This window comes from Typopeltis vanoorti, chromosome 16 (genome assembly GCF_054136105.1).
Source record: "Typopeltis vanoorti isolate ZY-2024b chromosome 16, IOZ_Tvanoo_1.0, whole genome shotgun sequence".
Lineage (NCBI taxonomy): Eukaryota > Metazoa > Arthropoda > Arachnida > Uropygi > Thelyphonidae > Typopeltis > Typopeltis vanoorti.
In genome coordinates this window covers 56,077,592-56,103,174 of record NC_143564.1, presented here as the reverse complement: position 1 = coordinate 56,103,174, position 25,583 = coordinate 56,077,592, and the positions used below count along the sequence as shown (strand labels likewise).

Below are 25,583 nucleotides of genomic sequence, written 5' to 3'. Positions count from 1 at the left end.
CAACACTTTCTTAGCCAATGGCTATAACCCCAAAAAAATCCAAAAAATACTAAAACCTGAAAACCACAACCCCCCTCCCCCCCTCAACAATAAAGACTACACCAAGTCTATCACTATCCCCTACATCCAGGGCACCTCTGAAAAAATAACTAATATCCTCAAGAAATATGACCTTACTTCCTGTTACAGACCATATAAAAAGTTGGCATCCCTTATCCGCTCTACCAAAGACCAACCACTTCCCCTAGACCTACCTGGTGTATACCAGGTCCCTTGCAGCTGCAAATTGTCCTACTTTGGCCAAACAGGCAGAACAACAAATATCAGGATTTCAGAACACCAAGACTACATCCGGTTTCACCAGTACAGCCGCTCTGGGCTGGCAGACCATGCCTTAGATACCCACCATAAAATTCGTTGGAAGAAGACAAAAATAATCCATCGCAGCAAGTTTAAATACGAAAGATTATTCAAAGAATCTTCAGCAGCTCTAAAAAACGTTCCTAACCTCAACAAATTTGGGTGCATGAAACTGCCCCAAATTTGGGAGACTTTCATTATGAGAACTTCAGCCCAACGGCCAAGACTACCAAATTAGCCCGCAAGAGGGCACCATTAGGACTTTAGGAACAAAATTAGTGTCTTAATTTCTGCCTCATTTGCTTTGTTAGTTCCTGTAGTGCACATACCATATCTTTATGTTCCTGAAGATGACAATGTGACATTGTCGAAATATAGAAGTGATTCATTAAAGTTATCTTTAATTAATTTACTTTATATGCGTTGTTAATTCCGTAAATTAATTACCAGTTATGTCTAACCAACGTATAAGTCTTACCACTAGAATCTTATTACAGTATGCTCAATTTATTTACCACCAAGAGCTGAGTTAATTGAAATCGATCTTGATAACCTTATCTCGCAACTGCCTGAACCCACACTTTTGATGGGTGACTTTAATGGTCACAATACTCTATGGGGTAGTGCCAACACTAATAAATGAGGTTGAATCATTGAAAGAATTCTTGTTAATAATAACCTCTCCCTTTTAAATAATAAACTCAATACTTTCTTCCATATGCCTACCCGTTCATATTCTGCAATTGATCTTACAATCTGCTCCCCTTCCATTCTTCCACTGCTCACGTGGGACGTTGAAGAGAACATATATGGAAGTGATCACTTTCCTGTTCTCTGCACAATGTCTTCACAGGAACCATGTTCACTCACACGGATACCTATATGGAAAATGGACCCACGCTGACTGGAACACTTTCTCTCATCGTGTAAAATTTAATGCTGATGCCATCGGTCAAATGCCTATCAATGAAGTGGTAAAATATATAACAGAGTGCATTGTCCAGGCAGCAACAGCCTCCATCCCAAAAACATCATCTCGGTTTCCATTCTATCCAAAGCCTTGGTGGAACCCAGAATGTCAGACAGCCAAAAAAGATCAAAATAGAGCATGGGATATATTTTGTAGATATCCTACCATATCAAACTTTATAGCTTTCAAGCGTGCTTGAGCCAAAGCATGCTATGTGAGGCATCAGAGTCAAAAACAATCATGGATCCAATTTACTATATCAATTAATCAAATGACCAGTCCAAAAATTGTATGGCATAAAATCTGGAAAATTAAATACAGATATAGAACACATTGTTTGTCTACCTTAGACCATAATGGAAGTGTTATTGCTAACCCCAAAGCCATTGCAGACACTCTGGGAGAAAATTTTGCCAGAATCTCAGCAACAGCTTCATATCCTCTTTGAATTTTTAATTCTGAAAGAATAGCAAGAGAAACAAAGGCTAATTTTTCTATCAATGTTCTTGAGCCATACAATCAGTCATTTGTTAAGGAGGAACTAAAAGGAGCTCTCCTACTATCTTACCCTAGTGCAGTAGGGCCTGATGACATCCATTATGAAATGATAAAACATCTACCATCATCTTCTATGGATCTCCTTCTCTTACTATACAATAGAATACTTGCAGAGAAAGAGTTTCCAAATTCTTGGCATAAGTCAATTGTCATTGCTATCCTAAAACCAGGAAAATATCCAACACAAGTAAATAATTATGAACTCATTGCTCTGACCAGCTGTCTTTGTAAGATACTAGAGAAAATGGTAAACGGAAACAGTTGTCTTTTAATTATGCTCTAAAGATAAAGTCTCTCCCAGATCATCCTACATGGACTAGTCTCTTTTCTCTGCACTGGGAAACTCAATATCACACACTTCAAACTGCCATACGTCCTTTTGATATGCGTGTTAAAGAGACTATGCAAGCTCTTGGTATTAATGTTGACAACATTGCCTACACTAAACATAACAGCATCCCTCCATGGCAGGTTTGCACAACATCCTGCAACCTCTCACTTTGTCAGCTACAGAATTCTCATACTACATCATCTGTCTACTTCCAATTGTTTAATGCACACAGAGCAGCACACTCTGATTTCTTGCCTATCTATACTGATGGTTCAAGAACTAATACCTCTGTTGGCTGTGCTGCTGTGTTTCCTGACATTATTATCTCCAACCAGATCCCACCTGATTGCAGTAATTATACAGAAGAATTACATGCCATTCAGCTTGCACTTGTTCATATATAAGAAAACTGCTACCAAAAGTGTATAATTTATACAGACTCATTGAGCTCTTTACAGGATATCTCCTCTCCTATGTATAATCCACATCCAGTACTTTATGAGGTGTTACACCTGTTTCACAAAATGAAAATCCTTAATTTTGATGTTCATTTGTGCTGGATTCCCAGTCCCATTGGAATTAAGGGAAATGAGGCTGCATATGCAGCTGCTAATTCAGCTCAAACTTTCTCCACATACTGTTGGACAGTACCATATACAGACTACAGACAGTTTATACGATCAAAGCTAATTGCTCAATGGCAGTCATCATGGCAGGAAGCATTAACAAACAAATTATATGACATTAAACCTGAAATTAAGCATTGGCATTCTAGTCAACGAATAAAGAGAAGAGAGGTAGTTGTTCTCACTAGGCTCGGAATAGGTTACAGTCATCTTACGCATTCTTATTTACTGAGATCTAATAACCCTTCCATGTGTGAAAAATGCAAAACTATCATATACTGGTAGAGTGCCAGCACTTTGCACGAGAGAGGAATGAAATTTTTGCCTACCTGGCCAAACCATATACACTCAGGCAGGATGCACGATGTTTTTAATTTTTTATAAAGAATTAATTTGTACAAACACATTTGACTGTAATTTTGTTTATATGTAAATACTGTATCATTTCACTTAACTTTTGTATGTATATATTACAAAATATATAATGTTTTGTATATAACATTATATATTTTGGCCTTTGGGCTGAAGTGGGCTTGCAGACCACGCTCTGGATACTCGCCACAGAATAAGATGGAAGAAAGCCACAGTAATACACCGCAGCAAGTTCAAATATGAAAGACTATTCATGGAATCAGCCTCAGCCCTTAAGCATATGCCAAACATCAACAAATTTGGATGCATGAGACTGCCCCAAATTTGGGAAACATTTATCAGAAGAACTTCAGCCTAAAGGCCAAGAACTACCAATATAGCCCGCCAGGGGGCACCATTAGGACTTTAGGAAAACATTAGCTTCCTAGCTTCGGTTCTCATTTGCTGTTATGAAGTACTTGCGTGCACTTGTCTTTGTATTAAGTTCCCAAGAAGATGGCAATGTGAGTTTGTCGAAATATCGGAAAGTATATATTAAAGTTTATTTAATTTATATTTCTAGTGTACGCTGTCAATTCCTTAATTATTAGTTATCATATATAATGTTTTGTGATGTATATGTGCAGGAGTTGAGTACTAATGTATATATTTTTCATTAATTTAATTTCTGACCAATCATGTATCTCTGTAGCCTTGTGTTACTTTCTTAATTTTGTTAATATGTAAATACCACACGGCTAAACTTAATTTTTATACATACACTAGGGGGCTCTGCTCCCTGGCACCTACAGCGCCCAACACTCCAAGTTCCGGACTGGTAAGCCGGTTCTCCTTGAATTCTGATGACTCGAATTTTGAAGACGCTCAGAGTAGCCCCTGAGTTTCAAAACGTTTCGAATAACTTAACAAAAAACGTGACACAAAAAATGTTTCAAAAAGAGGCTTATCATTTTATATTATAGAGAAGATATTGTATAATAATTCCTCTTTATCTATGTATTACTGTAATAACATTTGTTGTAATCTTATTGTAGTAATCTTATATGTAGATACTGCATTCCTTGGCTTGGTGTTGTACATGCATTTTGTTCATTAACTTGTATTGTTGTCTAATTATGTACTGTCTTAAATGTTGTAATTTTGTTTTGTTGTAATTTTGTTTATATGTAGATACTGCTTTGCCCAGCTTAACTTTTATGCATACATATTATTTACTATTTTTTTTTACTAATTATGTATTGCTGTAGGACACTTTGTATATTTGTGTAACCTTCTTGTAATTTTTTTCATATTTAGATACCACATTGCCAAATTTTATTTTTATGCATGTATGTTGTATAATAATTCCTTTTTTTGCCTATTTATGTATGGCTGTAAAAACATCTGTTATAATTTTAACTATATGTAGATACTGCATTCCTTGGCTTGGTGTCTTATACATTCATTTTGTTTATTTAACTTGTAAATAAACAAAACATTTTTGTTTATTTACAGAAATTTTGTAAATAAAATTTGACAGTTTTTGTACTACTGTAACCTTTAACCTTGTGTGTGTTGCTGTGCCCTCTGCAGCAGTTGTTTTCATGTAGATGCTGCTTTACAGAACTTAATTTTTGTACAGGCATATTGCTTACAAATTTCTTTAACTGCTTATGTATAGTTGTTACCTTAGTATAGCACAGTGTCACTTTTGTAGGTTTTGTGCCAAATAAACTATAAACCAACCAAACCAACCAACCTTCACCATCTTTGTGATATGTCCATTATGCTTCATGTTTCTATCAATCATCACTCCAAAGTCCCTTGCTTCTCCCACTTCCTCCAATACATTTCCTTCAACAGAGTATGTGGTCTCCTTTCAATGTATCCCAAACTTCAAGACTTTACATTTAATTGAATTAAATTGAAACACTCATTCATTTCCCCACCTGTCCAGCTTCTTCCCCACCTGTCCTGTGGTAACCCTGCTGGTAATCCTCCTGCAGGGTTACCACATCTGCACTATTACCAATTTCCCTTCCAACTTATCATGTGTAAACAACTGAATATCCCCCCCCCCCTGCAATCCACTGACAGTGTCATTGATATAAAGGTTAAACAATACAGGTCCCGGTAATGAGCCCTGTGGGATCCCACTTTTAACCCTCTGTTTCCTTGATACTGCTACCTCATACACAATTCTCTGATTTCTAGCAGACATCCAATTCCAAATTTAATTCACTAACCTGATATCTAAACTATGATGGTGTAACTTAAATATCAGCTTATCATGTGGTACTGTGTCAAATGCCTTTGTAAAATAAAAAAAAGGCAGTATATTCCTTTCCCTCATTAACCTTTTGTTACTTCATTATAAAAGGAAATCAAATTACTAAAACATGAGTGCTCCTTAACAAAACCATGCTGACTCTCACAGATAACATTGCCCTCATCTGTCTGATCTTGGATATGATCTCTCACTAATTTCTCCAAAATATTAACAACTAATGAAGAAATACAAATTTGTATAGTTTGACACCACCATTCTACCAGCACATTATGCAGTAGCACTATCTTATTCTCCTTCTACTTCTTGGCCACCTTTCCCTAGCCAGTCTGTCATTGAAAAGCCAAGTTAATTTGTGTGTAATATAGCTTTTATAGCTTTTAATTTTTCAGGAAATGAAATGTATACCAGAATATTAATTATAAAAAATCTTCAATTAATACTTTCCTATATTTTGGCAATGTTACATTACCATCATCAGGGATCACAAAATACAGTATGTGCATGCAGGCATTAACACTGAGCAAATGAGGATGAATAAAAGCAACAGAAATCGGCCCTAGAGGCCAAAACAGTGACATCCCCTTGTGGGCTAAATTGCCATGTCTTGGCTGTTGGGTTGACGTTCTTAAAATGCATGCTTCCCAGATTTGGAACAGTCTCATGCACCCAAATTTGTTGAGGTTTGGGAAGTTTTTTAAAGCTTGGACAGATTTGCTGAATAGTCTTTCATACTTATATTTTCAGCGGTGTAATAGAGTTGCCTTCCTCCAGTGTATCCTGAGGTGGATGTCCAAAGCATAGTCATCAAGTGCTGAGTGGCTATATTGGTGGAACCAGATGTAGTCCTTGTTTCAGATATCCTGATATTGGCTGTTCTGCCTGTTTGGCCATAGTATGACAGTTTACAACTGCAAGGGACCTGGTATACTCCTGGTAGGTCTAGGGAATGTGACTGGTCATTGGCAGAGCAGATAAGAGATGCCAATGTCTTATGTGATATGTAACTGGTTGTAAGGTCATGTTTCCTTAGGATTTTTGTTCATTTTTCAGATGTGCCCAGGATATATGGAATGGTAAAGATTTTGAGTAATCTCTGCTTTTTTTTGGGGGGGGGTGTGTTTGCTGTTACATGGCTTTATTATTTTTTGGATTTTTTGAGGATTGTAGCCATTGGCTGAGAAAGTGTTAAGGATATGGTCAAATACTGAGTTAAGCTCTGTTTCTCCGAACAGTTATTATACAGGGTTTTCCTTTTTCAAGGGATCCTAGGGTATTGATTGGTTAGGTGTGTTAAGAAAACAACAACAGTCTCCCATGCCAGCCTGAAGGATCCCTGGAATTCTCCATTTACAGAAAAACTACACACACACAGTTAGATACATTCACCAGCAATCATCCCCCCACCTCCCATCAATATGGGATTATAAAAACCCTATATAACAGGACAAAATTAATCTGTTCAGATAACAGAGCCCTAACTACTGAACTTGATCATATCCTTAACACTTACTTGGCCAATGGCTACAACCCTCAAAAAATTCAAAAAATAATAAAACCATATAACAGCAACCCCCCCCTTCGAAGCAGAGACTACTCAAAATCTTTCATCATTCCATATATCTGAGGCACATCTGAAAAATTAACAAAAATCCTAAGGAAACATGACCTTATAACCAGTTACAGACCACATAAGAAATTGGCATCTCTTATATGCTCCACCGAAGACCAGCCACATCCCCTAGATCTACCAGGAGTATACTAGGTCCGTTGCAGTTGTAAACTGTCCTACTACGGCCAAACAGGACAGCCAATATCAGGATATCCAAACACAAGGACTACATCCGGTTCCACCAATACAACCACTCAGGACTTGATGACTATGGTTTGGACACCCACCACAGGATACACTGGAAGAAGGTAACTCTATTAGACTGCAAATATAAGTATGAAAGACTATTCATTGAATCTACCTCAGCTTTAAAAAACTTTTCAAACCTCAACAAATTTGGGTGCATGAAACTGCTCCAAATCTGGGAAGCATGCATTTTAAGAACGTCAACCCAACAGCCAAGACATGCTAATTTAGCCCACAAGGGGGTGGCACTGTTTTGGACCCTAGGACCGATTTCTGTTGCTTTTATTCATTCTCATTTGCTCAGTGTTAATGCCTGCATACACATATTGTATTTTGTGATCCCTGATGATGACAACCGATTTCTGTTGCTTTTATTCATCATTTGCTCAGTGTTAGTATCTGTCTGCACATATTGTAATTTGTGCTCCCTTTCGTATTAATTAAAGTTCTTTATAATTAATATTCTAGTATACATTTTAATATCCTGAAAAATTAATAGCTATCTATAACCAATGTATAAACTTATCTACAAGAATTTGTGTGTAACAGCGTTCATTTTTCTGCAGTCATTCCTCCTCTTCTACCAGCTTACCAGAGGGAGAATGGCTGTGCCACATAATGTAAGAATTCTTTAGGATTTTCCTGAATCTTGAGGCCAATCTCTTCTCATATTCAAGTTTTGCCTTTCTTATCATACTAATCACTCTTCTGACATGTATCTTATATTCTTCATGTATCTGCTCTCCACCTCTCTCCTTATACCCTTTCATAACCTTTTTTTTTTTTTTTTTTTACTTTCAGTTCTGGTTTGATATCATTTGTTATCCACTCTACACCAAATTGTGTTCTCTTTTTCATTCAAGGTAAATATTTATTAGCTTGCCATTGCAGCTAATAAATATTTTTCACTTCTTCCCATGTGCTGAGGATATCTCGCCTTTCCAATTTCTTCATCCATAGAATGTCCCCTAGCTGATTTCTAAGATTGTTATAATCATCTACCTTATAATTCTACATAAATTTCTTTCTCCTTGATACTCCTGTAAGTCTGTTGATCCTCCAAGTCAAAACCACATGGTTACTCTCTGCAACCAGGAGCAGGGATGCCCTCTCACTTACAGTCAGATCCTCTGATGCTATGACCAAATCCAAAATTCTTGAACTTTGTGTTCCTTTTACATGTTGCCTAAGACATTGGTCCCTCAAGTATACTAGAAATTCCATTCCCTTACTACTACTTGCAGTTTCCTCTTCTCAGTTTATGCTGCTGTAGTTAAAATCTCCAATAACAATTATTCTTTTTTTACTCGCCAAGCTCAGCTGCCTAAACATCGCCTACTCTTCACCCTCTATGCTCCCTAGCTTATAGCAACACAACACTAAATATCCTCTCCTTCCTGCCTCCACTTCACACCATATGCTCTGAAAACCATTAGTGCTACTGCCATCTAAATCCTACACTCTGATATGACATAATTTATCACTTATTATAAGTAAGTGATAAGTTATTCCTGCCAGTATATCATCTCTCAACCATGTCTCACTGATTCCAATAATTTTTGGATAGGCTGAGGCTATCAGCCTATCCAATTCATCTCCTTTATTCCAGATTCTCCTGGCAACATTGTCAGTGTTTCTGTACCTATCATTATCTCCTCCAGACTCCACTGGATTCTATGCCGTGTGTTCCCTCTTCACCCTGCTTCTCAAGATTCATACCCACTATCTGTCTCTCTCTCTCTCTATCCCTCTCTCTCTGCTACTCTCATTTGCTTTGTATCCATTCTTTTCATTCTTCTGATCTCTTCTTTCATGCTTCTTAACTCATTTCTCATATGTTCTACCCAGTACATCTCTCTCTTTCTTCAAGCAATCTATTCTCGTTAACACTCACCCTCCCAATCAACACATCTTGTGAACCTACTGTACCCCCATAATTTTATATCCATATTCACATGATTGCACCTCTTCCTCACCCTCGATCACTACTTGTCTCTCTCTCTCTCTCTCTCAGTTGGCATTCACTTCTTTCTGTCTTAAGCAGACACATACTCCACGGGCTCTCACCTGTCACTTTCTGACTGCTTGGATGTGAACATGCCACAGCAATACAACTACAAAATCCCGAAGTATGCTGTGTAAAATGTAGTCCTTCAATGGTGGCTAGCTGGGTGGTAATGCATTAGCAACCTGAATTGCAGTGGTCACCACTATTCAAACATTGCACAAAGAACACTCACAAAATATGGTAAAATATTACATTAAAGTACAAATTTGCCCAATTGCAAACTGTCCACAGACAGTCTGTTCTATCTAGATTAGACTCACCATAAATTAAAAAAAAAAGATAGAAAGAGAGTCTAGATATCAACCCACAATTTAGACTGTGGGTTAGTATCAGTTTTTTATTAATCTACTCATTTTATTTTCATTTCCATTCTATCACTACTGTTATTTATGATTTTTACCAAAGTGTTGTTATTTTCATCTTTCCAAGTGCTCTTCAGTTGACACTAGAATTTTTTGTTTAAACCTGACACTTACATTATTTTGTACCGCTTCTCCAGAAAGAAAGTCTTCCTTAATACTTTATAGCTCTCTACTATTATATACTTGTCTGCAGCCTGTTGTGCCCTTCATGCCAGAGGTGGGGGGGTATCTTGCATATAATTTCACCTTTAATTTTTTTAATTTTATTAACTTCTCTCCAGGTTTTCAATTATAATTTCTTTTTTTCCCTTAGCTTATCCAACAACACATTCTACTGTATTGCTAATGACTATTTTACTTTTATTTTACAAATTTCATTCCTAATATTCTCTTGTCTATCCAAATTACTTCTGTCTATATTTTCTTTTAACTTCATTTTGAACTCATTACAGACCTCACTGCGTTGTAATTTTTCAACGTGAAATTTGTGTCTGTTATATTATTATTATGGACCTCCATGGAGTTATGAGATTCATTGCGGAAGGTCCATCTTAGACCACACAAAATCTCTTATACTACTTAAACCCATTCACTGTCTGCACATTCACCATTCTATCAGGCAATGGATTCCATGGTCCAACCATCCTCCACATAAAAATAACCACTTGATGGTGACAAGTGGTTATTTTTATGTGGAGGGTGGGACAGCCTCTTGTTCCTTACTCCTCTCCTTTTGCAGTACCACCTGAAACATCTCCCATGTGTCAATCCTGTAAATACCTCTTGACAATTTATTTCTCATTCATGTCTCTCCCACCTGTATCATAATGGGAATAGAAATGGAAGGATACAGTATTTTTTGCAAGGATAGAAAGGGCAAGAAGGGAGGGGGGGGGTGCTGCTGATGATAGCAGGGGAATTAAGTCCACATAAGGTGGAAATAAATATGAAAGAGAGAGAGAAATATTGGCAATGGTTATGATGTAGTGTGGTGTGACGGAGGTTAAGAGGAAGACATATTTAGTTGGATGTTGCTATAGGCCTAGGAATGTGGGAGGTGGTGATGAAGAAATGTATAAACAACTTGGATTAGTGAACAAAGGAAGGGTATTTATTGTGGGTTATTTTAATTATGGTGGTATAGATTGGAATGAAAAGATAGCCTTTGGAAATAAGGAAAATGGTCTCTTGTGGGAATGGGTGCTTAGGGGAAGGGGGACGACATCAGGTAATAACATTGAGCCCGGGGGGGGGGTCGAGAGGGGACAATGATAGGTATAGAAGCAGTGACATTTTTATGCTCTATCCTTGCCAGGAGTATCTGAAATAAAGGAGATGAATTGGTGGTGCTTATAGCATCAACCTGGCCAAAGATTATTGGGATCTCTGAGACGTGGTTCATGGAGGATGATATAATAACCAGAATTGAAGTGGCAGGGTACAGCATTTTTTGACAGGATATGAAAGGAAAACGTGGTGGTGGTGGAGTACTGCTCATGATAAGTGATGACTTATGTCCTCTAAGAGTGGAGGCTTTAGAAGGCAGTGACACAAATGGTTTTGCAAGTATATGGTGTGAGGTAGAAGTGGCCAAGACAGGATATTTAGTGTGGTGTTGCTATAAACTAGGGAGCACAGAGGGTGGGGACCAAGAGATGTTTAGGCAGTTGAGCTTGGCAAGTGCAAGAAGAATGGTTGTTATGGGAGATTTTAACTACAGCAGTATAAGCTGGGAAGAGGAAAATGCAAGTAGTAAGAAAGGGATAGAATTTCTGGAATTCTTGAGGGACAAATGTCTTCGGCAGCATGTAATAGAGGGAACAAGAGGTTCAAGAGATTTGGATTTGGTCATAGCATCAGAAGAGCTGATAATAAGTGAGATGACATCTCTCCCACCAGTGATAGGTTGGAGAGAGAGAGTGACCATGTGGTTTTGACTTGGAAGATGAACAGACAGCTATCATTAGTGCTTGGGAAATTGTGAAAGAATATTTGTTATTAGCAGTAGTAAGCTGTATTCTACGGGTGAAGAAGCAGACACAATTTGGTGTAAAGTGGATGAAAAACGATATCAAACAGGAACCACAGTTGAAAAAGATATTATGGAAGATTTATAAGGAGAGGGGTGGAGGACAGATACACGAAGAATATAAGACGCAGGCCAGGAGAGTGACCAGAATGGTGAGGAAGGCAAAACTGGAATATGAGAAGAGATTGGCACTAAGATCCAAAGAAAATCCTAGGAAATTTTTTAGCTATGTGGCCAGTAGGCAGAGAAATGATTGTGGAAGAATGGCATTGTGGGATAAAAATGAGAATAGAGTGACTGATGTAGAGGACATAATGGAATTGTTCAATGAACACTTTATTGGAGTATTTCATCCTGGAGGTGGTTTTAATACTAGAGGGATAGGGCAGGTTCAGGGTTTAGAGGTGTAAGAGGGGAGTGCATTCCAAATACTCAGTACTCTGGATACCAGTAAAGCTGTTGGACTAGATGGTATTTCACCACAGGTTTTGAGAGAATGTGCTAAAGAACTGACAGCTCCGTTGACCTGGCTTTTCAATAAAAGTATGGCTGCAGGAAAGGTACCCAGGGAATGGAAGGAAGGTAATGCGGCTGCATAAGGGTGGTAGCAGACTGGAAGTATCCGATTATAGGCCTGTTTGTGTGTCATCAGTAGTTGTTAAGGTCTTGGAGAAATTAATGAGGGACTATATACAGCGTTGGGCAGATGAGGGTAATGTTATCTGTGAGAATCAACATGGATTTGTTAAGAGGTGCTCTTGCTTTAGTAATATGATTGCCTTTTATAATAAAGTGACAAGAGCAATTGATGAGGGAAAGGCATATACTGTAATTTTTTTGGATTTTGCAAAGGCGTTTGACAGGGTGCCACATGGTAAGCTGATATTTAAGTTTGCAGCACATGGGTTTAAATGTCTGGTTAGTCAAATGGATTCAGGATTGGCTGACTGATAGGTATCAGAGAGTTGTGTATGGTGGGGCAATATCAAGGAAGCAGAAGGTTACAAGTGGGGTTCCACAGGGCTCAGTACTGGGACCTGTATTGTTCAACCTTTATATCAATGATATTATCAATGGATTGCAAGGGGACATTCAGTTGTTTGCGAATAATGTGACGCTGGGAAGGGTTATTAGTAATAGTACAGATATGGCGGCCCTGCAAGAGGATTTGAATAAACTAGACAGACGGACAAATGAATGGGGGGGGTGTCGGTTCAATGCAACAAAATGTAAAGTCTTGAGGTTTGGGATCAATCAATGGGAGGATGCATACTCGATTGGAGGAGCTGTACTGGAGGAAGTAAGGGAGACAAGAGATCTGGGGGTGATGATTGATAGAAAACTGAAATTCAGGGAGCATATTGCAAAGGAGGTGAGGGTAACTCAGAGGATTGCTGCAATGCTGAGAAGGACGCTGACCTGCAGAGATAAAAGGGTAATCATTCCGTTGTATAAGACCCTGATCACACTTAGACTATTGTTCTCAGATTTGGTCCTCAGGATTTGAAGGGGATAAATTGACTATGGAAAGGGTTCAGAGGCAGATAACAAAGATGGTTTCAGGACTGTACAATATGAGTTATGAGGATCGACTGAGGGAATGTGGACTGCAGAGTTTGGTGGATAGAAGAAGGAGAGGTGATATGATAGAGACTTTTAAGCTGTTGCGAGGCAGTTAGGTAGACACTGGAGAGTTCTTTCACTTGGTGGAATGGTGGGAAGGAGCGATGACAAGGGGCCATCCCTGGAACTTATGAAAGGAGGCTGTGCGCAAGAGGGTGAGGAGTGGTTTCTTTGCGTGGAGGGTGGTTGAACATTGGAATACATTGCCTGAGAGAGTGGTTGGAGCAGGAACGGTCAATGGGTTAAGGAGTGATATGATAAACTTTGTGTTTCCTAAAAATGACCTCCCACAATGAGTCTTTTGACTCCATGGAGGCCTGGATAATAATAATAATAAAATGAATTTCTCGAGTCCTTGAGCGATAACTATCTCGGGCAGCACGTAAAGAGGGGAATATGAGAATCAAGAGTTCTAGATCTCATCATTTCATCAGAGGATGTGATTGTTAGAGGGATTTTACACCTTCCTCCAGTTGGTGATAGTGATCACGAAGTGATCATGATCACTTTCACTGACTAGCCACAACACATGACCACATGTGTTGTGGCTAATCATATGCAGACTTTTGTGAGGAACGATATATGTGGAATTATAAGGCTGGTGATTGATTATGACAAGCTTAGGAGCTATCACATAGAGCGAGGAGTTGAGTGGTAAGGAAATAAATGCTACATAGGAACTGACAAAGAAATACATAACAGCATCAATGTGCGAATGTATTCCGAATGCCAAAAGGCTGAATAAGGTAGGTATAAAATGGATGAATGTGGAGCTTAAGCATGAAATCTGGAAAAAGATTATCATTATTCAAGATGAATAATGATAATCATCAGTTACGCGAAGAAATTGGCAAATCTTGATGCAGCTCCCACATACACAACTGTCTGATATCTATCAGATGCTTAATTTCCAATGCATTTCACTAATCTGATATACAACCCTGTGTTGCAACTTAAATATCAACATTATGTTGCACCCTATGCCTTTGCCAAATAAAAAAAAATGGCAGTATATGTCTTTTCCTTGTCATCTGCACTTGTTATTCTATTATAAAAGACGAACAAATTCTTCTTCTCTTCCATCTAAGCCAGGTTGAGTCTTCCCTTGAGCAGGATCTTCGAGTCTTCTCTATTCCTTGCTGTTCGAAAAAGTTCCTTATATGTTCTGCATCTCGAAATGTTCTTTATTAATTTCAGCCAGGTAATTCTTGGTCTTCCGGGTCTTCTTTTTTCAGTTGGAAAAGTATTGATTAGAACGTTAGGAAGTCTGTCTGCGTCCATGCGTGTAGTGTGGGCAAACCATCTCAGTTGTTGTTTTCTAATTTTTTCTATTATTGTCTTTTTATACATTAATTCTTTTATGACTGTGCTGTTTGTTTTCTTTTCTATCCAACTTGTTCTATTTATTTTTCTAAAGCATTTCATTTCAAATGCCAGCAGTTTTTTTTCTTCTCTCTTTTCTTAACTGTCCATGCTTCTGCTCCATAGATGACTGTTGGTATAATTATTGATTCATATAATTTGATTTTGGCTTGCTTAGATATCTTGTTTGTTTTCCAGATTTTCTGTAATTTTCCTATATTGGTCCATCCTATCGCTGTTCTGTGTTTGATTGTTTCTGTTAGTTTTGATCTAAGATATGTGAAGTTGTCAACTTGTTTTATTTGTTCTCCATTTAGGGTGGCTGAGATGGTAGTTCTGTTCCTCCCTATTTTTATCACTTTTGTCTTTTGTATATTTATTGTCATGTCATATGTTTTACAGGTTTCGTTTAGTTTGTTTATCATCCTTTGTAGTTCATTTGAGGTTCTTGCAATAAGGACGAGATCATCCACATATTTGATATTATTTATGTTTAAATCATTGACATTGATTCCAGGCTCATTGTCTATCGCCTTCTTTTCAACTTCGTCTAAATGTATGTTGAATAGGCATGGGGATAATGGGCATCCTTGCATTACTCCTTTTTGGATCCCTATGGGTTCTGTTGTGAGTGTGTCCTTTTTAATTATTGCATTTGTCTTAGAGTAATATTTTATCAGAAACAGTATTATATATTTGTCTATTGCTTTTTCTAGTAGAACTTTAAGAAGAATTTCTCTGTTGATGCTATCGAAAGCTTGTTTAAAGTCCACAAAACAACAATATAGTTCTTTATGGTCTTCCCAGCTAAGCTCTGCTAGTTGGTGCAATATGAAAATCTGGTCTGTTGTTGAATAGTTTTCTCGGAAACCAGCTTGTTCGATGTCTATCAGTTCTTCATAGGTGTTTTTTAATCTATTTTGTATAATTCTTACGAATATTTTATAGGTGTGGTAGAGTAAATTGATTGGTCTGTAATTTCTGGAGTCTCTTTTGTCTCCTTTCTTGTATATTGGGATGATCTTTCCAGTTCTCCAGTCATCTGGGATCTCTCCTGTTTGTAGTATTTTATTGAATAGGATTGTTAAACATTCTATTGATGTGCTGTCTCCATATGACCACAGTTCTGTAGGGATAGCATCAATGGCTGGTGCTTTATTCTTTTTCATCTGTTTTTTATTGCATATCTAACTTCTTGTAAAATTTTTGGGTGGTCATTATCTTCTTCTATTGTTGGCATTGTGGTTTTGTTTCCTTGGTGAAAGATAGTCTTAAAATGATTTGACCAGATTTTTCTTATATCTTCAATATTCCCAGTTGTCTTGTCATCTTGTTGTTTATCATTGTTACTGCTTTTGCTGAGAATTTCTTTGTAATTTCTCTTATAGTGTCATGGAAGACTTTTAGTTTGTTTTGTTGGTATGTTTCTTAGCAATTTCTTCAACCATTTTTCTTTGGCTTTTTTGCACAAGTTATCAACCTTATTTTTTAGTGCTCTGCATTTTTCTCTATTCTCTTCATTGTTTTGTTTGTTTACAAGTATCTTGGCCTCTCTTTTTTCTTCTATTGTCGTTAGGATTTCTTGGGTTATCCACTGTTTGTTTATTTTGGGTTTGGTGCTTAGAGTGTCTTTTACAAATGATAAAATTGTTTCTTTTCCTTCTTCCCAGTATTTTCTGCTGGTTCTGGAAGATGGAGAGTTTTAATTTCAAGCACATCTATTCTAAAAATCAACTTCTGCTTGAGCTATCTTTTGATAGGTTGATGTTTTCTTCTTTTGTGATATTGTTTTTCCTGAATATCGATATTGAATTTTATCTTCACTTTGGCAGTTAATATTTCGGGTCAGTGTCGAAATCAAAGCTTCTTAATGTTCGTACATTATTTACTGATCTTTTCCATTGTTTGTTTATGATGATATAGTCTATGCAGTTCTTTATGTTACTATCTGGGGGGGGGGTGTCCATGTATATTTATTATTAGGACGTTGATAGAACAATGTGTTTGCAATCATTAGATCGTTTGCTTTACAGAAGTGGAGTAATTGTTCTCCTCTGTTGTTAAGCTCTCTGTATCCAAATTTCCCCATTGCATATTTTTTGTCTGCTGTGAACTGTCCTATTTTAGCATTAAAATCTCCCATCACTATCATGAGTTCTCTATTTTTGGAATTATCTATTTCCTGTTGTAGTTCATAGAAATTTTCTATTTCTTCCTCTGAATGGTTACTGTCTTGTGCATATATTTGTATTTTAACTGACCTTTTTCTTTTGCTTGAAGTTTGGCTGTGATTATTCTAGGAGACACTGATTTTATTTCAATTACTGAGTGTATAAGTTTCTTCTCAATTAATAAATCAACTCCTCTGTGTTCATTATCTTTTCTTCCTGAGAAGTATAGTCTTCCTTCCGGTAAATCCATGAGTCCATCTCTGCACCAATCTGGCTCTGATAAACCTAAAATACTCCATTTCAGTCATGACAAACAAATTACTGAAACAAATTCATGCTAACTTTTACAGATAATATTACCTTGCTGCCTAATTTTGCATATGATTTCTTACTAATACTAATTTCTTAAAATCTTAACAGCCACAGAAGAAATACAGACTAGTCTATAGTTTGATGACTACATTCTGCCACCACCCTTGCTCAGTGGCACATTCTTACCCTTCTTCCACTCACTGGGTACTTTTTCAGTAACTTGGCTTTCATTGAACAGCCAAGTCATCAGAGTCAGTTCCTTAGCACATTCTCTTAAAACATGCAGTGAAATCCTAGCCACTCCTACTGTGTTATTGACTTCCAGAGTACTTTGTATTTGAAACACATTCTCCTTATGCACCTTTAAGCTATTGATCCTTCTCATTCTTCATGGAATAAATCTGCTTTCCCAGGATGTAATGTGCCAATAAACTAATCATTGAACAGCTCCACTATATTATCTTCACTGATCACTTTACTTCCAATTCCATCTAATAGGGTTAATTGACCATAATCATTTCTCTTACTGACCACAAAACAAAAGAATTTCTTAGGATTTTCCAGTACCCTTCAGTTGGTGAGAGTGACAATGAAGTGATTACCTGGGTAGTTGTAAGCAGTGTGAGGACCTCTGTGAGGAAAGTGTATATGTTGAACTGCAAGGTTCGTGATAATGAGGAGCTGGCAGGTGTAGCATGGAATGAGGAGTTAGCTGGAAAGGAGATCAATGCAGCTTGGGGGATATTCAAGAACTGTCTAGTAGAAGCAATGTCTAAATGTATTCCAAGGGTCAGAAGATTAAATAAAGTAGGTGTGAAATGAATGAATGAAGAGATTAAATATGAAATTCAAAAAAGAAAAATACATTATAGATGCAACATAAGGTGAGTGGTAATAATCACTTCCATGAGGATTATAAAGAACAGGTAAGGAGGGTTACTTGATTGGTAAGGAAACCAAAAGTGCAGTTAGCAGCAGTTACCTAATGAAGCCAAAAAATCCTAATTAGCTTCATTAGCTAGCAAAAGAAAAAGAGAAAGATTTTGGAAGGATGACATTAATTGGATAAAATGGTATAAGAACAACTGCTGTGGAAGATATAGTGGAGATACTTAATGAGCACATAAAAGTCTTTCATTCTTGTGAATGTGACTTCATGGAGAGTTTGAGAGCAGTCGAGGATGAGGAGAGACTGACTGTAAGTGAGCAAGAGGTATATGGGGAGTTGACCAAACTTGAGGTTAATAAGACTGTGTGACTTGATAATATATCACTACGTATTTTGAAGGAATGTGCCAGGGAGTTGGCATCTGACATGATATATATTTTTTAATACAAGTCATACACTGGGTCAAGTTTAAAAGGAGTGGAAGGAGGGCAAGCTTGAGGTGCTTCATAAGGGAAGTGATAGAGCTCAAGTATTAAATTATAAGCCTATCTGTATGTCAGTTGTTGTGGTTAAGGTGTTGGAGTGGCTGGTGAGAACCAGGATCCAGAATTGGGTTGACTGGAGGGAATTGGGTTGACAAGGAGGGTTACTTGATTGGTAAGGAAAGCAAAAGTGCAGTAAGCAGCAGTTAGCTAATGAAGCCAAAAATGGACAGCATGATGAATATCATGGATTTGCTATTGGGAGGTCATGTTTTAGTAATCTACTTATTAAAATAAGGTGACAGCTTCATTGGACAAAGGAGAGGGATACACAGTAGTATAGTAGATTTTGCAAAAGTTTTTGATAGATTACTGCATGATAAGTTGATAGTCAAATTAGAGCAAATGGGATTGGATATTAGATTAATGCATTGGATCAGAGACTGGCTATCTGATATCAGCAAGTTGTGTATGGAGAGCAATATTCCAGAAGAAGAAAGTGACATGGTAGTCACATGGTAGTGGTGTGCCTTGGGTCTGTTTTAGGGCCATTGCTGTTTAACTTGTATGTTAATGATATTGGTGAAGATTGGATTGGGATATTCAGTTGTTTGACAATGATGCAAAGTTGGGATGAACTATGAAAAGTTGGAGAAGATGTTGTGGCTTTACAAGAAAACTTGAATAGATTGAGTGAATGTGCATGGGAATGGATGTGCCACTTCAATGTTGCAAAATGTAAGGTTTTAAAATTTCTGAAACAAAGATGGGATGTATAATTTATGCTTGGATATATTATTGGAGTGGAGGAAATAAGAGATCTTAGGGTGATAGTGGATAAGGATCTAAAATTTAGGACACACATTGCCAAAATTGTGAAGACAACACAATGAATTCTGGTAATGATGCAGAGAAGACTGACTTGTAGAAGTAAGGAGATTCTTGTGGCATTGTATAATGCTCTGATTAGGCCACACATGGACTACTGTGCACAGATTTGGTCACCTGGTTTTCAGAAGGACAAGGAGATGTTGGAAAGGGTACATAGGTTATTGACTAAGGTAGTTTCTGATCTTTGGAATGTTGAATATGTAGAGAAGATCCAGTTTACAGAGTCTAATGAATAGGAGGAAGAGGGGTTATATATGATAGAGACCTACAAGTTAGTAAGGGATTGTTATAGCTCAGTCAATATAGATGAAGCCCTCTGGTCAGAAAGACCTGGGTTCAATTCCCATCCATGACGTGAGGAACCTTTATCTGGTCTCTTTTTGACTAAAGGTGAGTTAGCCAGTCTCATACCAGCTAAGTCACTGGTTAGCCAGTTTATTCCGCATTCTGAGGGTTTTCGTCCCTCAGAAGAGGCAAACCGGCCTGTGAACACACACACATGCAAACTCACAAGTCTACAGTCATAAAATATATACTTAATCCCTCATTAGGAGGGCTCAACCAGTCCTAAAGGATTGTCGAGAAAGGGGGGGGGAACCCCACACTAATAAATAAATAGGATCGATGTTGAAGAGATTTTACACAAAATGGTGGGAGATCAGGGGGAGAACCAGCAGCCATCCCTGGAAGCTGTATAAGGAGAGTGTGAGCAGGGGAATGAGAAACAGTTTCTTTGCATGAAGAGTTCTGAATGATTGGAATGCCTTGCCTCAGAGGGTACTGTCTTCAGAGAATTTGAGTGTGTTTAAGGTGTGGTATGATAAGCTGTGTGTATGACCAAACGACTTCCTAGGTGAGTCTTTGATTTCATGGGATCTTATGGTAATAATAACAGTAATAATATTCCTTACTTCTATCTTTGCTTCATTACTATACTAGTCACTTTCCTGGCCTATGTCTTATGTTCCCATGCAGTTGCTCACTTCTCTCTTTATACTTTTTTCAATAACTTCTTTTTTGTCTGCAGTTCCTATTAGATTTCATTCGTTATTCACTTTACTCAAAATTGTTTTATATTTTTTGCTTGTGAAATGCTATTTACCATTGCTGTCGATAAATATTTCTTCACTAGTCCCCATGCATTGTTGATATCTCTCTCTCTCTCGCAATTCTTCCATACACGGAATTTCTCAAGCTAATTTCTAAGAATATTAGTCACCTGCCATATAATTCAACATAAATTCCTTTCTCCTTGAAACTTCTGCATGTCTGTTCATCTTCCAAGTCAAGACTGCATGGACCCTCTCGTCAGTTGGGGGAAAGCTTAGCATATCTGTTACAATTGGCTCCTCTGATATAAGGAACAAATCAAAAACATTATTCACCAGATGCAAACCTATGCATTCTTCACCAGATTACTTAATACAGTTTTCACGTGTGGAATGTGATATCAGCATAAGCAATGAAAATGATTGTTACCTGCTTGTAACCGAGAGAACCACAACAGTTCGAACAAAGTGAATTAAATGTTATGGTACACAATTTAGGTTAACTGAAGGATTCTCTACAGTTCTTGAGTTGAAACCCAGTGCTAAGAATGTGTTTACTCTAGGAACTGTTTTTTTTTTTTACATAAGTCGTGAGAATCAGTTTCTCTCCTTACATTTTGCAAAAAAAGTTGACTTATATATTGCAGCTATATTTCTTTATATGTAACTAGAGTTGAAGTGTTTGAAGCATATTCGTATTTGTTGTTATGATATTTGAATTGTTTTTGGGCCTCCACAGAAGCAGAAGACTCATAGGGAAAGCCAAGCTTGCAGAAATCATGACACACCTAGCCTTGAAAACATTCAATATTGTAATATTCACTGCCCATTCTGGCAATTCTCATCACTCATTCATTACTTGGCATATAAAAATTACTTCTTATCTACCAATATTCCTTAAAACTGTTACCTTCTCCATCTTTTGAAAAAATGTTCCACCACTAAGTATATTCAATTCCATCATCACTGGTCAAAGTGCATGACTTCATAATGGACAGTAACAAGTGACTATCTCCATTCCTCTGCCTAAAGTGCCACCCTATTCCAATCCTTTTGAAGCAACATCACATTAGAGCTTTCTGAAATTGCCCATCCTAATTTAGTATCATCATCAAACAGCTGAATATCTCCGTTCAGACTTTGAACTACATTGTCATTCTGTATGCTCCCAGACCAGAATGCTGTGGTATCCCACTTGTTGCCTTTCTCTTTCAAGATGTAACTCTCCCATGCACAACTCACTGGCTACTGTTAGCCAACAATTCACCATCCCTGTAACCAGGCTACAATCTGACTATCAATAGTTATCTTATTCACTTTTAAGAGTGACTTGTCCTGTGGTATTCTATCAAATGACTTTGCAAAATATAGAAAATTAATGTATAAGCATCTTCTATGTCAAGTATACTTGTTTACTTATTATAAAATGTAACCAGGTTATTGTTTCAGTAACCTGGTTACATTTTATGTAACGTTCCCTAAACAAACACATGCTGCTTTCTAAAAAAAGAACACCATGTTTATCAATCCAAGTTTGTATTCTGTCTCTAACCACTTTATCACCTTTACCACCACCACTACACTTGATACACAACCTGACCTATTATTGACCAAATCAAGGTCGCTTTCAGCTCCTTTGCAAATTCCCTTAATCTGTGTAGTGATACCCATCTAGTTCTGCAGCTTTATTAGCATCAGGCTTATTTGAAATTTCAAATACCTTACCTATTGCTATCCCCTCTTCTTTCCTACTAGTATTCAACACTAACAACTTCTCCAACTTGAAATACACATATCTATTGTATCACTGTTTAAACTCATACACTGTTTGCACTTTCAGCACCCTCTCTTAGGCAATCCATTCCATTCTTCTGCCACTCCCCATGCAAAAAAGATACTTCTTATTGCTTTAATCACTACTTCCTTTTGCAACTTTGAGGAATAGCCCTTGTAATTGTTTCTTCCCTCATTCTTTCACATGAAAAATCCCCCCTCCCAGTGTTAATCTGATAATAATTCTTCAACAGCTTAAACGTCTCAATCATATCCCTTCCCCCTCTGTCATCTGTCTATTAAACTCTGCAGTCTGCATGTCCTCAGTCTGTCTTCATAACCAACATTGTTCAGTCTTGATATAATTTTTTTTTATCTGTCTCTGTACACTCTTCAAGGTTACTTCATCCTCTTCAAATCCTGGTGACAATATCTGAGCACAAAAGTCCAGATGTGGTCTGATCAAAGCTTTATACAATGGGATCACCACCACTACCATTCTTTGTGGTCAGTGTCCTCCTCAATATTTATAGAAGCCTCTGAGATGCCTTCACAATCTTTGCAATATGTTCTCTGAACTTCAAATTTCATCACCCCAAGATCCCTTATTTCCTCTATTTCTTCCAGTATAATTTTACCAAGTGAGTACGAAGCATTCCATCTATGGGTCCCGAATTTCAAAACCTTATATTTAGTTGCATTAAACTGACATCCCCATTCATTTACGCATCCTTCAAGCTTATTCAGATCCTCTTGAAGAGCCATAACATCAGCACTTTTATTAACAATCCTCCCATGCTTCATATCATATGCAAATAACTGAATATCTCTGTAGTCCCATGACAATATCATTGACATATTGCTTGAACAGTAATGGTTATATTACTGAACACTGTGGAATCCCACTTGTAACCTTCCTACTCCCTGATACTGTTCTTCCATATACAACTCTCTGATATCTATCAGAAAGTCAGTTACCAATCCTATCCACTAATCTGATATCCAAACCCATATGTTACGACACTTAAAAACCAACTTGTTTTGTGATACCCTGTGAAATGCCTTTGCAAAATCCAAAAAAAAAAAAAAAAAAAATGATATATGCCTTACCCTCACTCCACCCACTGCTCTTTTTACTGTATTGTAGAATGTAATCAGATTACTAAATCAAGAGCATCCGCCCCCCCCCCCCCCAAAAAAAAATTCATGCTGTCCTTCATAAATAATATCACCTTTATCTGCCAAACTCAGTATACGAGTTCTTACTCCAGTTTTCTCCAAAATCTTAACAATCACACAAGAAATACAAACAGGCTTATAGTGTGATACCTCCATTCTATCACCACCTGTATGCAATGGCAATATCTTACCCTCCTTCCACTCTCCAATAACTTATTCCATTGCAAAACTTTCATTAAACAGCTAAGTTAATGGCACAGTTAGTTCTGCACCACATTCCTTTAAAACATGTGCAAAATTCCACCTAGTTCCCCTGCTTTACTGACATTTTGCATATTTAGTATTCAGAATACATCCTCTTCATTCACTTCTTATACTTCACCACTCCTTACTCCTCTAGGGATAAAGCCTGTTTTACCAGAATGGAATGCTCTAATAAAGTGATCATTAAATAGCTCAAGTATGTCATCTGCATTGGTTACCGAAGTCCCATCTCCATCCAGCAAGGTAAATTCACCACCATCTTTTTTTCCTCTTACTCATCACATAGCAAAAAACTCCCTGGTATTCTGCTTGGAACATCAGAGAGTTTTTTTTTCAGTGCTGGTTTCTCTCTCCTTACAATACTAGTCACTATCCTAGTCTGAGCCTTATATATTCTTCATGTAACTGTTCTCTGCACTTCTCTTTGTATGTCTTCCATAATCTCTTTTTCTTTTCAGTTCCTGTTTAAATTCTCTGGTCATCCATTTGACTGCAAATTGCTGCTGCTGCTTCACTTGAGGTATACAATCTGCCATTGCTGTCAACAATTTTTTCCTAAGTATCTCTTATACACTATTGACCTGTCTTCCTTCAAATTCTTTCATCCATTGTACTGCTGCAAGCTGGTTTCTAAGTCTATGATAGTTGCCTGCCTTATAATTCCACATAAATTTCTTCTGCTTGATACTTCTACATGCCTATTCATCTTCCAAGTTAGGACTTCATGATCACTTTCACTAGCTGGGGACAAGTACGACATCTCAGTCACAATTCAAAATTCTTCATGTTTCCTTTACTACATGTTGCCTATGACATTTGCTTCAACAAATCTAAAAATTCAGTTCCCTGTACTGCATGCTGCCTTCTCTGCCCAGCTTATATTGCTGTAGTTGAAGTCTCCCATAATTATTACTCACTTTGCACTTGCCAAACTAATTTGTCTAAATATTTCCTGCTCATCTATATCTCTGATCTATAGCAACATTCTGCTAATTATCTTGTCTTATAAAAGTCTATCTCATACCATATATTCTTAGTCATTAGTGTTATTTCCACTGTGATTTTCCACCCTGAGAGGGCATAAATCATCTGTTATCATGAGTAACTCTACACCACCATGTTTGCCTTCCCTATCTTGTCAATATCGTGTCAAAATATGCTATCTGCTTCAATTTCTATCGCTGTTAGAACAACCTTCCCACTTAACCAAGTTACACTGATACCAGCAATTTTTGGAGAGACTGGGTCATTCATGACTTATTTTTCACGGTATTAACAACACCACAAACACTTTTATCAACAAAGATGTTTTATTAATGCTTATATTTCGCTGATTTTCAACTCAGCATCATCAGAGCACAACACACATGTAAACGCGACAGTGAGTGAGTGAAACAATATAATTGCAAAAGACAAAAGATCTAAAGTCCTATTTTTTGGCACCCTCTAATGGGGAAAAAAAAAAATAGCAGTTATCTAGGAGTTTTTCTTAGGATAACCGTCTCCCAAATTTTTGGCAAATTAATGCAACCATATTTGTTAAAGTTGGGAGAATTCCTCAAAGCCATTGCTGACTCAAAAAATAATCTTTCAGATCTATACCGACTCCTAAATAGCACATTCGTTTTCCTCCATCTAATCCTGTGTGAAGGAGTGTCCAAAGCGTGGTCTGCCAGTCCCGACTTGCCATAGTAATTGTAGTGAATGTATCTTTCATGTTCTTCCAGGCGGATGTTCGCTGATCTTCCTGTTTGCCCATAATAGGCCAAGTCACAGCCACATGGAACT

General features: G+C 37.4%; 1 protein-coding gene across 1 annotated transcript in view; it reads left to right on the top strand.

The window, feature by feature from the left end:
- The window catches only part of LOC150098033 (uncharacterized), a 58,384-nt gene extending 50,231 nt beyond the window's left edge, over nucleotides 1-8,153 (top strand). The window contains exon 3 of the mRNA XM_090406663.1: nucleotides 8,143-8,153. Coding sequence (XP_090262789.1) covers nucleotides 8,143-8,153 — 11 coding nt within the window. The remainder of the gene's footprint in view (nucleotides 1-8,142) is intronic.
- Nucleotides 8,154-25,583: the final 17,430 nt, after the last annotated feature.